Source organism: Rhyacophila brunnea, unplaced genomic scaffold (genome assembly GCF_057557595.1).
Source record: "Rhyacophila brunnea isolate RB1 unplaced genomic scaffold, BYU_Rbru_1.0 scaffold_8, whole genome shotgun sequence".
NCBI classification, from domain to species: Eukaryota; Metazoa; Arthropoda; class Insecta; order Trichoptera; family Rhyacophilidae; genus Rhyacophila; species Rhyacophila brunnea.
This window is the reverse complement of record NW_028233350.1, coordinates 10,795,134-10,811,206: the sequence shown is the minus strand read 5'-3', so window position 1 is coordinate 10,811,206 and position 16,073 is coordinate 10,795,134. Positions and strand designations below refer to the sequence as shown.

At 30.5% G+C, this 16,073-nt stretch overlaps 2 protein-coding genes across 3 annotated transcripts in view; one reads left to right on the top strand and one right to left on the bottom strand.

Annotated features, from left to right (window-relative positions):
- Window positions 1-2,472: 2,472 nt before the first annotated feature.
- LOC147063900 (lysozyme-like) lies at window positions 2,473-5,564 on the bottom strand. The gene is made up of 3 exons (XM_085958883.1): window positions 5,379-5,564; window positions 3,616-3,771; window positions 2,473-2,716 (listed from the first exon to the last, which is right to left on the bottom strand). The coding sequence occupies exons 1-3, from the start codon at window positions 5,536-5,538 to the stop codon at window positions 2,574-2,576; spliced, it is 459 nt and encodes a 152-aa protein (XP_085815009.1). The 5' UTR covers window positions 5,539-5,564; the 3' UTR covers window positions 2,473-2,573.
- A 512-nt stretch (window positions 5,565-6,076) lies between these two features.
- LOC147063898 (zeta-sarcoglycan-like) overlaps window positions 6,077-16,073 on the top strand; it is a 47,925-nt gene continuing 37,928 nt past the window's right edge. The window contains exon 1 of one of the 2 annotated variants that reach the window (XM_085958872.1): window positions 6,077-6,201. In XM_085958872.1, coding sequence (XP_085814998.1) covers window positions 6,086-6,201 — 116 coding nt within the window. In that variant the 5' untranslated portion in view covers window positions 6,077-6,085. Of the gene's footprint in view, window positions 6,212-16,073 lie in introns of both variants that reach the window. The other variant, XM_085958874.1, reaches the window with a different exon arrangement.

The window sequence follows — 16,073 nt, the reverse complement described above, 5'->3', positions numbered from 1 at the left end:
TCAAATACCATCGGTCGATAGTATTAATATTATATTGTGTTTGTTTATACAAACTCAAAGTCAAAACACTTCCACTAATATAATAAGAACCCCAAATACAATTTTATTTTTCCCATTATTTATAATTTACCATTCATTTACCTTATTATTCGAATAGATGGCCAACGGTCACAAATATTTTCAGATTTTACTGAGAATGCCCTTATTTCGAAATAATTTTCAAACTTAATAGTATTAACATAATAAACTAATGTAGTTTTATGGATATGGATATTATATATTGTAAAAATAGTACAATAATTAACTTATAAAAATACATAATGGAAAATGAAGATTGTATTAATTCAATTCGTCTGAATCTCAGGGGAATAGCAAAGATATTAATTTTATGTACTAAAGAACAGCCAGAGTATTTCTATTTTTCAAATTACATACAAGGTAATCAGACTCAATTTTTTATTATTAAGTATCTATTTTTATTATTGTTTTGTGTATGTATCTGTATACTTTTATAATAAAAACAGTATATTTAAAGAAGACAAAATTAGAATTAATTTCAACCTAAGTGTCCATACGCACTTGCAGCAGGCCGCCTATCGTTTTTTGTATGCGAAGTGCAATATGCGGCAGGCCGCTGCGGTTAGCTGGCATACAAAAAACGATAGGCGGGCTAGCGCCAGGCGGCCTGCCGCAAGTGCGTATGGCCGCTAAATGCTTCAAAAATATAATTTAGTATACTTATTTTTCATATCAAAAATAAGTAAATAATATAAAAACCTGAAAATTCCGGTTAATTAATGTTTAATTCTAATTAAAATACTTATGAATTCAAATTATTTTTCGAAATAACGTACCATTTAAAATAAATGAATCTGACAATTAAATTTATATGTTTGTTGACGAAGAGCTATAGTAGGTACGATTTTTATGTCTTTCGTTGGCAAATTAGCGTTTGAATTTTAAATAATTGACTATTGGCAACGCCAATAAAAGTTGTCGAAAATCGCATCCCTGTAAATTATCTATCAAACCACTTAATAACATTACAATACCACAGATTAATAAGATACAAATGTAAAAGCCATGGTCATGGACCAAGGTTTTGTAACAAGGTACTTTATGACAGCATATCATAAAACCCAAGTAAAAATAAGCGCGCCGACTGTCCTCGTAATAAATGATTGACGTTATAAACTTGAATGCAAATTATTAAGATATAGGCATACTATTTAAAATAATATATTTTTAACACCTTTTAAATTCATCTCATTTTTTCACACTTGAAATCCGTAGCCTATTGTAATACACCAAGTAGGGTAAGCCAGTTTCCATTAATGTTATGTTCGTTGCCTCTGACTAACTGGTTTGGTTTGATCCAATTTGATTAATTTTCTGGAACAAACCTGTAATTTATCATCTTTTTAGGTGTAATAATATAATATAGAGATAATACAATTTTTACAAAGGATAATAATTGAACATACACAATTTTGAAAACACACATGGGCGCGAAACCAAAGAGATGCGGGCTCGATTCCTGCTGGGTTTCAAAAAAAGATTCTTTCTATTGGTTATATATTTTCTCAGAAGTTTTATCAAAATTATGTATGTTCAATAATTAGAATGTTACATTCTTATATCTTGTGAATTATTCGCTGAATAAAATTACCAGTTAAGAGCGTACCTACTTCAGTGAAACGGCAAATAATTTGCAACAGTAGGTGCGACGAAATTTCTCACTAGTTGCCAATCGGACATCGACCGTCGAGGTGTCTGCACGTCGATTTGTTTTGTCATGGCGTCAGATGACAATATTCTTAAATCGTGTAAAGATGACTAAAAAACTTTACTTATGTACTCAAAAAAGAAAACGTGTCAATGAATATACTATTAATATTAGTAATATAACAATAAACATACATTAAATGGACGCATATTGGATTTTTATGACAAATTATATTTCGTTTGGCACGCGTTATTTGCACAATCCGCGCATCGCCAAGCCACAATCTTAGGAGCTTTAAGGATAATAAAGTTTACCTTGATACAATAAAAAATCTATTACGCTTTTACAGAATTCACGGAATATTGTCTTCATTTGCCGTATTTTTTCAACACATTCCAGCGCATATATTCTATACACAAGACTACAATCGGTGGTTAACGAGGGTAGTTAATAACATTATGTTTGTATTGAAGTATTATAATTGTTACAATAAGTTAGCCATCTAATCAGTCAAAACTGTCTATCTCACTCTAAAATTTAGAACAGCCAAGAGAGGTGCTGTTAAAACATAGCACTTATTGTAACAATTACAACTAACTTATTATTATTGTTACAACAAGTGCTAATACTTTGATACAAAAATATGAAAAACTACCCTCGATAGAGGCCGATAGCAGTCTTGTGTATAGAATAGATTCACAGGTGTCCACTTAATTTTTTTGTAAAATCAAAATTTAAAAAAAATGTTATATTGTTGTTATAAACATTGTTTATTCAGACGTACTCTATTATACAGCTTTGTATTATACATTGATTATAGATGTAACGGTATGAATTTTTAAACTAATTAAATTCTGCACTCAGCTCCAAGATTTGGAAGGGTTTTTCCTCTGCACTTGTTTTTCCATCCGACCCACGCTCCAAAACCACTTTCCTTGAAAATCTGTTTGGCACAGTTGCAAGCTGCTGTAATATCATCAGTTATGACACCTAAAAACACAGTAAAATGAATATTTATTTAGACAATTATTTCAAATTAAAGGTCGATTAAATCATAGCCAAAAATCGATGTTTTAAAAGCTTGGTAAGATGACGGGTGTCTCGCCGTGATACGTCGCGATTACAGGTGGACAGCTCAATGTGGTCACATCTACCTGGAATGTGCGAGTTTTTACGCGCGAGTCAAAACGCGCCATGTGGACATGGCCTTAACAAATAATTTTAAATCAATATTTACCTACTATATCCGAATAGTATGAACAAACATGCTTTCAATATAGATTCAATAATTGAATTATACTGGTGCAGGTAGACTACCTGACTATAAATACCTACTATACAATGAGTATGTCATAACGTGAATGCAGCTACTAGCTAGGTAAAACATGATGAAACACGCTCGAGTTTATTGATTTTTGACTAAAAATTGCTAATAAACATTCATTTTTTAACTGATTTTCGTTAGTATTCGTTTATCTTATCTTCGACATAATAATTACAACCTTTACAATAAAGTTAGTTTTCATGGTGTTTTTAATGAATTTTGTAACTTTCTTCTTTATGTGATGTATTCTAATTGGCTAGAATTATTGTGTAAATCTTTTTCTCATTCGTTCTGGCTACAAAAATCACCTGAGCCACTGATGCAGATGCTTTAGTCAATGATTGCATCATCTTGTAATCATTAACTTAATACCTACCGACATATTAATACTATTATCTAACTAAATTACTTAAAAACAGGTATTCACTGTCGATTTCTTATTTTCGATAGTTATTATTTAAATTCTCATTTATTTTGTAGGCATACACAATACAATGCAGTTCCACCATGAATTAACAGTTAACAAAATATAAGAAAATAATAAACTTTATCAATAGTATCTTACTTTCGCAAGTTAATCCACATTTATTGCCTGGTGTACCGTTCTTGCACCACAATTTACTGTTTATCTGGAAAAGTCCATAATCACGTGATCCATCGTTGTTGGTTGGTCCAATTATTGCAGTTCTACGACTACTTTCAGCCTCAACCAAACATACCCCTGAAAATAAAATAAGTACACAGATGAAAATAGTAAATTTCTAATAAAATTTAACTAGTTGTACAGGATGAAGATTTTTCTCCGTTACACCATTCCTACATACTTTAAATATAAAGTTTGTTTTTCAGTTCTTTATTTCATACGTGAAAAGTTTAATAATATCTTATGTAATATAACATGGCCTGTATTTGTTGGTCATTCACGCCCACAGATTAGATTGTGAACAAAAAATTAATTAAACTCTGAACAAAATAAAACCATTTTAATTATGTTTAGTCAATTTATAATACGTTTAAAAACACTATTTTTAACCTTTTTTGAATATTGCACGCTGATGTGATGAAAATGGCAATAATTTTTTTTTAATTTCTACTAAAAACATTTAATCCGAAATAATGACAAATTGATAAACAATTTTTGAAGAATCAAACCGCAATTTTCTATCAAAAAAGTGAAGTGAAAGTGTAAAAATAATTATTGAAATTCCTTTTGCTATACAGTGACATATTATTTATACTGTTTTTCCAAAGAATACAATATGACTTTTTGTAGTAAAGCTTATGTACAAAGTTAAACCTCAAGATAAGACATGGGCACGACATGTACACAACGTCTAAATGATTTGACTTTGACACTTTTAGAATAAGGTAATGGAGGTCACATTCTAACCAAAGCAACCTCGTAAAACCTTTTTTTTTCCAAAACGTTCTTTACATTCTTTTGGCATCAAAGCACCAATACATCATAATATTATTTTATTTCAATATACCTGCATAATTTGAAAGGTAATTCGAATTTTAAAATGAATTCACTCAATCAATTGCTTGTAATAATAAAACTTACGCATTTAAATGTTTTCAAAAATTATTATGTCACATTGATATGCACCAGTGGCAAAGAGTGGAGGTAGACTATGGAGACTTGACATAAATAGTGCACAATAAACTTTGTTAGTCATAGTTATTTGTTTCCATTGAATTAATTATACAAATCACAGTTGGTATTGTTCAGTTATTAAAACTTAATTAAATTTTGCCTAGACCAAACCGGCCGTGGACATCAAAGAAAAATAATGCACACTTTGTTAGTCATACTTATTTTTTTCGTTTTTCAAAATGCGATTAAACCCTGTCTAACCTAACCATAATAGATAAAAAATATTCTTCTAATTATAAAATGAAAAAAATTATATGTGATTTATTGGCATATTTTAGATATTTTATGGACAGAAGAATATTTCTTATCTGATATCTATGATGGCTTGCTTTATACATGATTTGATTGACTTTAAAAAACTGATCAATATCATCTGCAATTTGTTTCCTGGTTCAATGAAAGCAAATAAGCATGACTGACAAAGTTTAGTTTGCACTATTTATCTCGAATCTCCACAGCCTACCTCCACCCATCGCCACTGGTATGCACTTTGCTGAAAATTACTACAATATCCAATTTATTTTAGCAATTTACATATGCTAGTCATAAAAATAAGAATGCAGTAAATTTATACCGAACGCAGCAAAAATTCAGTATTTATCAATAAAAAAAATATTTTAATTCAAGACAATACAATTTTTTTAGTAATTAAAATGTACGCCAATTCTTACAGTCGGAAAGAGACGACCTTGAAAATCCTTGTCTCATGAGCTCTCTGGCTAAATCACATCTCGAAAAAGTTTTATCAGCTGATGACAGGTGCATCGAAAGAAATATACAGGTAACCAGCACTATGAACTTCATTTTGTATGTAATGGCGAACTGGTGCATCAGGTTAAAAATACTTTGTAATGAGTGATTAAAGCTGTTTGAGACATCTTTTATAATATGAATCTGCGATAATCCAATGATAAATAATCTTCTATGTATTCAACTAAATACACATTTCATCATTTTAAAATAAATATTATGTATCGAAGTGTATTTAAATGCTATATTTAAAACTAAGTAAATCAATATTATTGCGTGGTAGCGATATAAAAATAGAGATAATGCTAATAATAGTACGTCTAATAATAAATTTTATAGGTACATAATATTTACATATAACATAGTTTTATAGGCCTATAAAAACAAATGCAGCAAACTCCAGTATATTTCGAAATTTAACCAACAATGTAGATGTTGTCGGTGGTATATTTTGGTCCCTTAAATCAAATGATTTGGTATTAAAAATACCTGTAAACGGTAGAAATTACATATTTTAAAATCATGTCAATAACACAAGCAGCAAAGTCCACACTAGTAAAAAAAGATGTAGCTACCTCTCACGCGACCAATCAGAAACCTTTCCGATAGCACGGCCGCCAGTACTAAAATGACAATTGACTGGACGCTCTTGTGGTATTTAAAACTTTCAAATACTCGTAGTTTAACGTGCGTGTTCAAGCAACATATTTGGCAAGCTTCATCATGGATTATCATCGTTCCATCGTAAATAAATGTCAATATTAATTTTATACATCTGAATAATGTATTATAAATTGTATAAGTATTCATCATCATCAATCAGATTTGATCTACTGCTGGATGAAATCCTTTCCTAACTCTAGTTTTTTTGCTGCTACCTAATTCCACTAAACTTTACGAGTCCATCGATCCAGTTGATGTTAGAGCATTGTGTATCCGTTTAGTGCCAATTCTGGTACCACCATATTACGGCATTTTTCCAGCGGTTTTCCACTCACCGAATGATATGTCCAGCAGATCGGTGTTTCATCTGGTAAATGACCTCTATCTCGTCGCGTACTCTTGTCTATCTAATTATAGATCGGTTTCTTTTGTGGCCTTTCCGCCTTATACCCAACATGCACCTTTTCATGCCACGTTGCGCTACTCATATTTTTTTATTATTTGTATTACGTTAAGAGTGCATATAATAAACATGCATACGTGAGTACTGGTAGCACATATTGGTTGAATACTTTGCGCTTAAGACACAATGGGAGGTCACCTTTGAAGATCCTAGTATTCAGCCGTTCAAATGCGCTCTATGCCAGTTTAGTTTTGCTAGCAATCTTGCCAAACATAATAAGTACCTACTATTCACAACATGGGCCCCACATCCTGAAGCGGTCCCCTAGACCAGGATCTTCGACGGTGTATCAGGAAATTTGTACGTAAACAGTTCACCGCAGGACACTTATTCGTGCGCCGCAGTACGTGAAACATGAGTTCGTGTAACATTTAATCAAATGACGAGTTCTTCGTTGAACATTTCACCTTGGAGTATATTTGTACTTACGCTACAACATGTGTTTACTAGGTTAGGTTAAGTTAGGTAAGGTTAGGTTAGGGTAAATCTAATTGGAACAGTACTATTTGAAAACTATTGCTGCATTTTGTAAGATACGTACAAATGTATTCCACGGTGAAATGTTCAACGAAGAACTCGTCATTTGATAACATGTTATACGAACTAATGTTTCACAAACTGCGGCGCACGAATAAATGTCCCATGATGAACTGCATACGTACAACTTACATGTTACCCTTTGACGGAACCCCTAACTGTCGCTAAGGTTAAAGGCAGTGCTCTACAGTAACGTTCTCCAAATGGTGTTCGAGGCGAAGTTAAGGGTATTTATTGTCTTTTTAACGATTTTTTGTATTTTTTAATACATCCACTTGAATTATTGTAGAGTTGTTTAGTATTGACACACATTAATCAAAAATGCATCCCATAACTATTTTTTTTTCAACAAATAATTCACAAGATTTAAGAATGTCACATTCAAATTTTTGAACATACCTATATAATTTTAAAAACACTATTTTCGAAAACGAATTTTAAAATATCTTATAACCAATAGAAAAAATCTTTTTGAAAAAAGTATTTTTGTATTTTGGTTTTGTATTTTTCTTGAATTATTGTTTTTTTTATTTTATTTATTTTTCTTTAAAATATTTTTTTGGTTTGTCTTTTTCTCAACTAATTTGATTTATCTATTATTCTAAATTTCATGTTGTGAACGTCTTGAATTGATAATTTATTATATTGTGCTCAACGTGTATTTTTTAAATAAATAAATATTTCAATGCGCCAACGTACATCATATTTTTTTATTGACAACTAATTCAAAATCTATTTTCTAATAAACTTCCTTCAGTTATAATGTCTAAACTGCTTAATCGGAGATCTATGCCGAATGGTAGATATCAATCAAATAATTGTGGTCAAGACTCAAGATACAAAACAAAAAGGTTATTCTGTCAAATTATTGGAAGTCAAATTTTGGTGGGCGTAAAATCACTGCAAGACTTAAAAAAACAATGAATATGGAAATTTCGTAAAAATTTTACGTGTTGATATTATTTTTGTGCTTTTTTTTATATTCCATATGCTTAGAAAGTATTACCTCCGCCCACCAGAAGCAGACATTGTCTCTCCGCACTTTGAGTAGTTAAACCAGAATTTCTCAAATATTCCGGTCACTAAAAATAATTATGCATCAAGTCCAATTTTCATAAAATTCATTCAGTGGCTAAATAAAACAGATTTATATATTGCGTGTTAATATCACAATCGTAGCTCTACAATTTTCCGCATAAATGGCAAAACTAATATTGAAAAGAAATCAAATTCAATGTGAATTGAAATTGAAAGTCTATTTTGACAGTTTCTTAAGCAGTTAAAAATGGATATTTGCTAACATTATTTTTGCTAATATTAATAAAACCTGAATATTCGACTATTTATTTGAATTGATCGATGTACTATCAAAATATAGTAAGTATATACGGTGAAAACATTCCTGAATTTTACAAAAGGAGTTTTAACTACCTATAGGTACAAATATCTCAGGATCCAATTTGATGGACTTGATCCATAATTATTGTGAACCACCCATATAGCAGTTCACCTCCAAGATAGAGTATTGCTCTTACATCTAAGCTCGCCTCGTCTGCCGCGCAACCACAAATCAAACCTTCCAAGAACGTCGATCCGGTGTTGCATATTAAGACCACGCACATCTACCTACAGTATAAATTACTATTTTATCCTATATTTAAAAAATATTTTTTTTTATGAAAAAGTTTTACAAATAAATCAGCTTCGGACATGTACGACGATAACCTAACGGTATCTATGCAAAATTTATGTAAGACAAAGTGAAGGACATATTATTCCAATCCCATTTGTAGCTGTAGGGGCTGTATTTTATACTTATATTAGCTACTTGTTACTCGTAGTCCAGTGCGTATGATGCTGGTCTGTGATCCAAAGGACCCGTGATCGATTCTTGGTGAAGTCTCAATATATTTTGTGATATTCTCAAAGCCTGGGTGTTGGTGAGTAATTCTTTTGTATTACTAAATACAATACTGTTTCACTATACCTACAACTATCATTGAGCCTCGTGGCCTGTTGTAGTGCTAAAAAAAGAAAGCTGTAATGTAAGTACGTGTATTTTTTCAGATGTTTCATGAATCTTTACCGGTACTAATATGGCAAACGTTTAGGATTACAAATTGCTGTTTTAAGCTGTCATAGATATAATACGAGTAGTATAATATATTTCTTAGTGGTTTTGTCAATAAAAATAAAATTATTATTTATTCTTTTTATAAGATATCTTTGTAAAGCGCTGGTTTATTTCATAGCAGCCGCAAGATATAACGGTAACAACATCTCTTTTTATAGTACACCAAGTCGTCACCGTACGCACTCAAGACTGCAAAAGTTGCGCCGGTAAATCGAAACGAGAACATCAAAACAAACACTAATACCCTGTTCATCCAATATTTTCGAATGCGATTTTACGCCAGATGACGTGCAAAACGTATAATTGCGTTCATCCAGATTTTGTATATAAGCATCTCGCCAAATCCGTACACAGAATGCCCCTCTACCATTAGTTTAGCGAACCGATTGCTAAATTTGGCAGAGTCGATGTTTGACAGATTGCAACTGACAGCCCGTGTTTGTTGAAATTTTTTCATAGGTACTTGTTTTCTTTCGTATTTCATTATGATTCTGTAAATTATTTTGATTATTGTCTAATGGTATTATCTATTTTACAATTGATCCTATAATTGGTGCTTCATTTTATTCAATCATGACTGCTTTATTTATACTAAATTTTGCTTTCGTAGATGAAGCTAATCTACAATGCCGCAAATTTCGTTAAAGCGGCGACAATCTAATAAATATAATATTATATTTTTAGGAACTTGATTCACATGATTGTGCTGGAATCGATTTATGCATAATAATTATATGGTAGGGTAGGTACCTATACTATCACAATCACCATTTACTTTTATTTGTTTGCCCTCCACGTTAAGAGATTTCCTGAAAATAAATATTTTAATGATTATATATTTATTCAATAACGTAACATAATGTAGTATTATCTAAAAATAAAAGAAATATGAAAGTATGTAATAGCGAGTTCAACATATATATACTACTAGGGATATCAAACGGCAAAATGCGAAAATTTATCGTTTACTTGACAGTTAAGCGCCCATAGACATCAAAAAGTGGCCATAGAGGAAAATATTTTTCTGTTTATGTATATGGAATACTTGTTTCAAATAGACGTGCATGTACAAACACCGTTATTTGATAGGAGCATTATGGAACACGAAGCGATTTCTGTATACAAATTCGCAAGCACCTCCATGAACGCTCGACTAGTTAGTACATGGTTGTGAACGGAAACAGCGTAAGTTTTGAGGGTAATAAACGATTCGGTTTGGCTTATTCCATGGAGGAGGTGTAAACGAGTGTTTAAAATTATGGCGGGAAACCACAAAATCATATTATAAGAGGTGCTGTTGATTGAACAAGTGCATGTGTACCGGTGACCAAGTTGGGTGAATCGACATCAAAGTAAAGTTAAATAATATGCAGTTGTAAATTCTGTAAATTCTAAAATATTTTATATGCCTCGCCTGAGCATTGCCGTGGCTGATCCGATCATTGTCGGTTTGTCGATGCTCAAAGGTGCTGCGCGCGGCTGCGTCGCGTATCATTAATTTTGTTGCAAGCTGGCCCGCGAGCTGCCTCCCGTAGTGATTTTTGCGAAGCAAATGCCCGAGGCAGCTTCGCTCAGTTAGTACGTGGTTAATAACGAATGATACTTTCTTAAGTCGTGTCTACATACTATTACTATCTCTTCCAGTTTACTTTAGTCCTAACATTCGATTACTTTCAGAGAACTTTTGTATATGAAAATATTATCATTATTTTTATAGCAACGTATGTAATTTGAATGTTTTTGCCTGGCCTTTTCTAAAAATACTAACAACATTATTACAAATAAATAAATATTTTTTTCTTGGAGTAGTAATAATGGATCATTTGATCATCTCATGTTTACAGAATGTACCAAATGATATATGTACTCATCTTATTCACCGGTGCACTTGTATTAGTTCAATCTTAAATTCACCAATTTACTTATAGATATTATCGTCATAAAGGTAAAGTATATTACGTTTTATAACTTTGCACTTTATACTACAAAGAGGCGTATGCCTCTTTGCCTGATTACCTCGCATAAAATTAGATCAAATGATAATAGGTATTGACTTGTATTAATATATTATGCATAAATAAATAAATAAATAGATAATATGAGTACATGAGTATCATAGTGGGATATAAGCTATTTACAAAAAATGTTATTTTTTTTTTTAAAAGTAGTGTTCGTTTTTCATATCATACTAACTATAAACTCAAAAATCTATATGAAAACGACCTTTTTTGATACTTTTTGTATATTTTTTTTTAAAAAAAATCATCATTTGCACTACATAATCAATTAAAAAATGAATTTAATCGAAGGTGGCGTTCGCCCGACTGATACCAAGCTACTCATATATTAATCAAAAAAATATATAACATCCTATATCCTATAATATTATCTATGGTCACATTACATCAATTTTATCCTAAAGCCAGAGTGCAAAGTTATGTGGTAACTCTAATTTTAAACTATTTGTCCTACTATGAAAAATATTACAAAAAAGAAATGCAAATAAATCCAGAAATTCTGTTTTGCATTTACACTTATTGAAGTTCGTATCATGACATCAATCCAAACAATGTTATGTATGATCAAATATTTATTCAAGTGTATAAAAATACGCATTTAATATAGATTATTTTGTATGTTAGTCAATTAGGTATTTTGTAAGTAAATAATCAATGCTAGTATTTATCAAATTATTTACAATGCATTCTGTTTTATATTTTACCGAAAGCATATCAATTATATTTTAATTCATCGGCTGACTATCTATGCTATGGATATCATTATTTTATTTTAGCCGGCTTGAGAGTGGGTCGATTTTTTGGGCCCCGTATCAGTTGAAATATGACCTTATTTTGGAGCGATTTCAAAAGAAATTTTTGATACTCCTTTTTTTAAGGTCATACGGATACTATTCGTGGCTTTATCCAACTGGCTTTCTTTTAGATATGCTTACATACGGTAGTTTAAATGCTAGAAGATATCAATATACGGCCACGTTTTTTTAAATTACACGTGGTGTAAATTATTCTGCCATTGGTGATGCCAATTGGGAGGGCAACTCATTCATAACTCATCAACTCAAACATATCGTTTTGAATATATAATGAGGCAATTAGATATCCCGAGCTGCATCTACTGTTAAAAGTAATTGACATATCTGTTTCTCGATCCATCATACGGGCGATCGCAAGAGCGAGCAAAATGTACGATCTGCGCGCAGAGTTTTGATTTTTACCAGTTATTGGAAACAATCGGTTATCCCACAAGAGGGATAATACAAAATAGTGGAATTAGGAAACTACCCGGCTGAAAAGAAAATTTTTGCATAGTGGCCTCGTTAAAAGATCTCGTACAATATGCGTGATTTGTGAAAAAGGTCTATATGGTGTTTGTTTATTGGAACATTTAAAATATGTATTGCAAATTATTTTATTTCATTATTTTTTTTATAAATAAAACTGTTTTTATATAGCACAAATCCACTTTACTTTTAGCACTGAGTTGAGTAAAAGACTTTCCCATTGGTTCAAATCCATAAAATAAAATAAAACATTGTCTTTCCACCAAGAATTTGACTGTAAACAAATTTTTATATTGTAAACTGAAATTTGTATTTGGAATTGTTTTTATTATAAAAAGGGTGATGCCATGAAAAAAATATACAATAGTTATAAGTTCTAAACCTACTCAGTCACAAAACATATTTGAATCGGGTTATATTACACAACAATAAAACTAAATAGATTAAACAATGTATCGTACCACTGGTGCAGTAGTATTTTCCCAAATTAACTTAAAATTTCAGGCATCAAAAGCAAAACGACGATCTTTGTTAGCATTTCTGGCCATTTTAAAAAACAACGATATATCGTTGCGTAGCATTCTAAGGGTTAATATAAATAAGAAGGACAATATATGAATCCACATTCAACTCATCGAGACCATCACAAGACGTGCTGCTATTGTCACGAGATCTTCACTCGACATAGTACATCCATTATTTCACTCGATTCAAGTCTCTCAGTGCATTCTTATAATCAATTTCTAGATTATATCGATTTCACCAGTAAATCATTATAATCTTACGTCATCATCCTTATTATTGTGTGCAGTGTATTCTTGTATCAACCAATAAACTCTCATCTCAACAACCGAGCAACAACGATACTGAACTTTATCTACCACTACCTCATCATGTCCCCAAAATTTAAACATAACTAATTTAAGCAAAAAATCACCATTTATAAGTATTAGTAAACATAAGTAATAATATTTTTGTTGTACAACCGAAACTTTCAGTGGGATGTTTTTCCGTTAAGATTTTTGAGAAATTATAATAAAACAAATTGTATAAAATAACTTAATATGGTTTATTCGGAAAACAATGCTATAAAATATGTTTAATACACGTTGATTAAAGTTTTTTAATATTATAATAGTGTAGTTTCAATTAAATCCCGCACTCAGTTGCAAGATTTGGAAGAGTTTTTCCTCTACAGTTGTTTTTCCACGCGACCCATGCTCCAAAGCCGCTTTCGTTGAAAATCTTTTTGGCGCAGGTTGATGTTATTGTGATGAAATCGGTAATTACGCCTATAAAAATACAACAAAATTAAAAACATTCGTACCAATAATTGATTGTATTGTATTCGTTTGAAAAGATTGATTTTATTTAGATAATAAATAGGCAACTACTCTAATATTTCAATAGTCTGTTTATGAAACACTCCATTGATAAATTTTTATATCAGTGTTTATATTTGCCTGATGGGCGAATGTCTGCATTCTTATACTTTCATAACTGTATTACGGTTTGCATGTTGGTATTCAACTTATTCAGAAAATTATTTAATTATTCATCATGATGGTAGTTCTTTTAATTCACAAAAAATATGGTTATTAATCTATAAATATTCTATAATATGAACTACATAATATTCCATTAATAAAATACAGATGCCGCTATTTTCTTGCACAGTTTCAATGCTTTTAGGTCGACAATTTTGGCACAACACCTTCTTCTTTATGTGCCGTGTTCTAATTAAGGGGGAGAGGCACGTCAGCAGAGAACCTAGCGGAAAAAAATGGAGCTTGCAATTTGAGATTTTTTTTCGATAATTTACAATTTCAACTGTATTAATTAATAAATATCGACGGCCCCAGGAAAAACCATGATAAGTCTAAAATCATAAATGTTCAGGAGCGCGAAAAAGCTAAAATATTTACGCTATTAAATTCATCATATAAAATGAGTAAGTTTTTTCTTATCTTATTTAAGTAAATCAGATAGACCATTTTATGGTCTATATTCCTATCAAAATTTAATGGTGATTAATTAATTAACAGCTGAGATAATGTCCAAAAATCGTTTTTATTTGGAATAATATTACGCACTTTATATTTCGACTCGATTCAACATGCTTTTGCGCGGACGAAATAGATTACTGACTCCGCATAACACATTCATATTCTGAGATAGAAACCTTATTTTACGTCGCATTTTTCTTACTCTATACGATTTTATTAATTACAACTATAGTTATAACGCTCTTTTACGGAAAAATTGACATTGCGCAATATTTAACTCGAAATAGTACAGCGTGTCTATAAAATCTTAACAAGGGATATAGGGACATATTGATATATTTATATTTTTATACGGAGTTTTTATAATTTAAATGTATTTAAGTATGACTTTTTATGTTTTTTTGCAAATTATTATTGATATTTTTATAAATAATCAGAATATGTACATTACGAAATAATAAACATTCAGGAAAAATGTTTATAATGGAATAATAAAGAAGTTATGAGGAAATTAGTACATAACACTACTTACTACACCATCAATAAAATATCTATTTTTTATACCTACTTCGTAACAAATTTTTCATTAAAAATATAGAATAGATAGAAAAAAACAATATAATGTTAATGGTCATGTATATCAGTAGAACAATTTTAATTTAATTAATATTCAGTACAATTATCGAAACCAGAGAGATAATATATTTCATTAAATAAATCATTGTAAGTTCGTTAATAGTTTACATAAAGGATATACTGAGTGAATTAAATTAGTAATTATCACTTTAGAACACACATAATTATTATTGTTCAATATGAAAATACAAAAATATTAAATAACTAGTGGAATATAATATTATACATAACAATTTGGCACAAATGTACCTACCAAAGCATCGAAATGTTGGAAAAAATATATTTAAGTAGGTTTATTAGTTTTAAAAATTTTAATACTAATAAACCTAAGGAAAGTGTTATTTATAACCTAATAATTATTATTTAAAGACAGCTGAATTCACTTTCGTTATCAAATGAGATAGCATTATTAAAATGTTCATCAGCAGAAATTAAATTCATATAAAATTTATACTAGGCTTGTATAACACACACATTCTATAATCACGATTAGGTAATTACCTATCTAAAATAACATTGATACAACATTATGTAGTTCTTATGTAACAAGAGTGATAAGTGATAACCTTTTCAGTACCTACCTTATATTATCTTTTTTCAATTCAATTTTTGCAACATGGTAATATCATTAAGATATTATCTTTCTGTAGGTAATTGATCTTGTAAAATTGTAATTATAAGCTTATAAATACTGATCCAGTGATCATATTAACTATCGTTGTGTTTTTCTAATGTTTATTGTTGATATGAGTTTAATTACCGATTAGTAAACAAAGTAAACATAGATGGATTATATTTAATTGTCAACATAAATCATGAAACATCAGTATAAGTACGTCTTAACTGAACTCAGTTATGTTAATTAATACGAGGTGT

Excerpts from the sequence above, each read along its gene's own strand:
- LOC147063900 (XM_085958883.1), bottom strand. The coding sequence starts at position 5,538 with ATGCACCAGTTCGCCATTACATACAAAATGAAGTTCATAGTGCTGGTT. Across the intron at positions 3,772-5,378 it reads AAGGTCGTCTCTTTCCGACT|GGGTATGTTTGGTTGAGGCT; the intron begins GTAAGAATTGGC and ends TTTTATTTTCAG. Across the intron at positions 2,717-3,615 it reads ATGTGGATTAACTTGCGAAA|GTGTCATAACTGATGATATT; the intron begins GTAAGATACTAT and ends CTGTGTTTTTAG.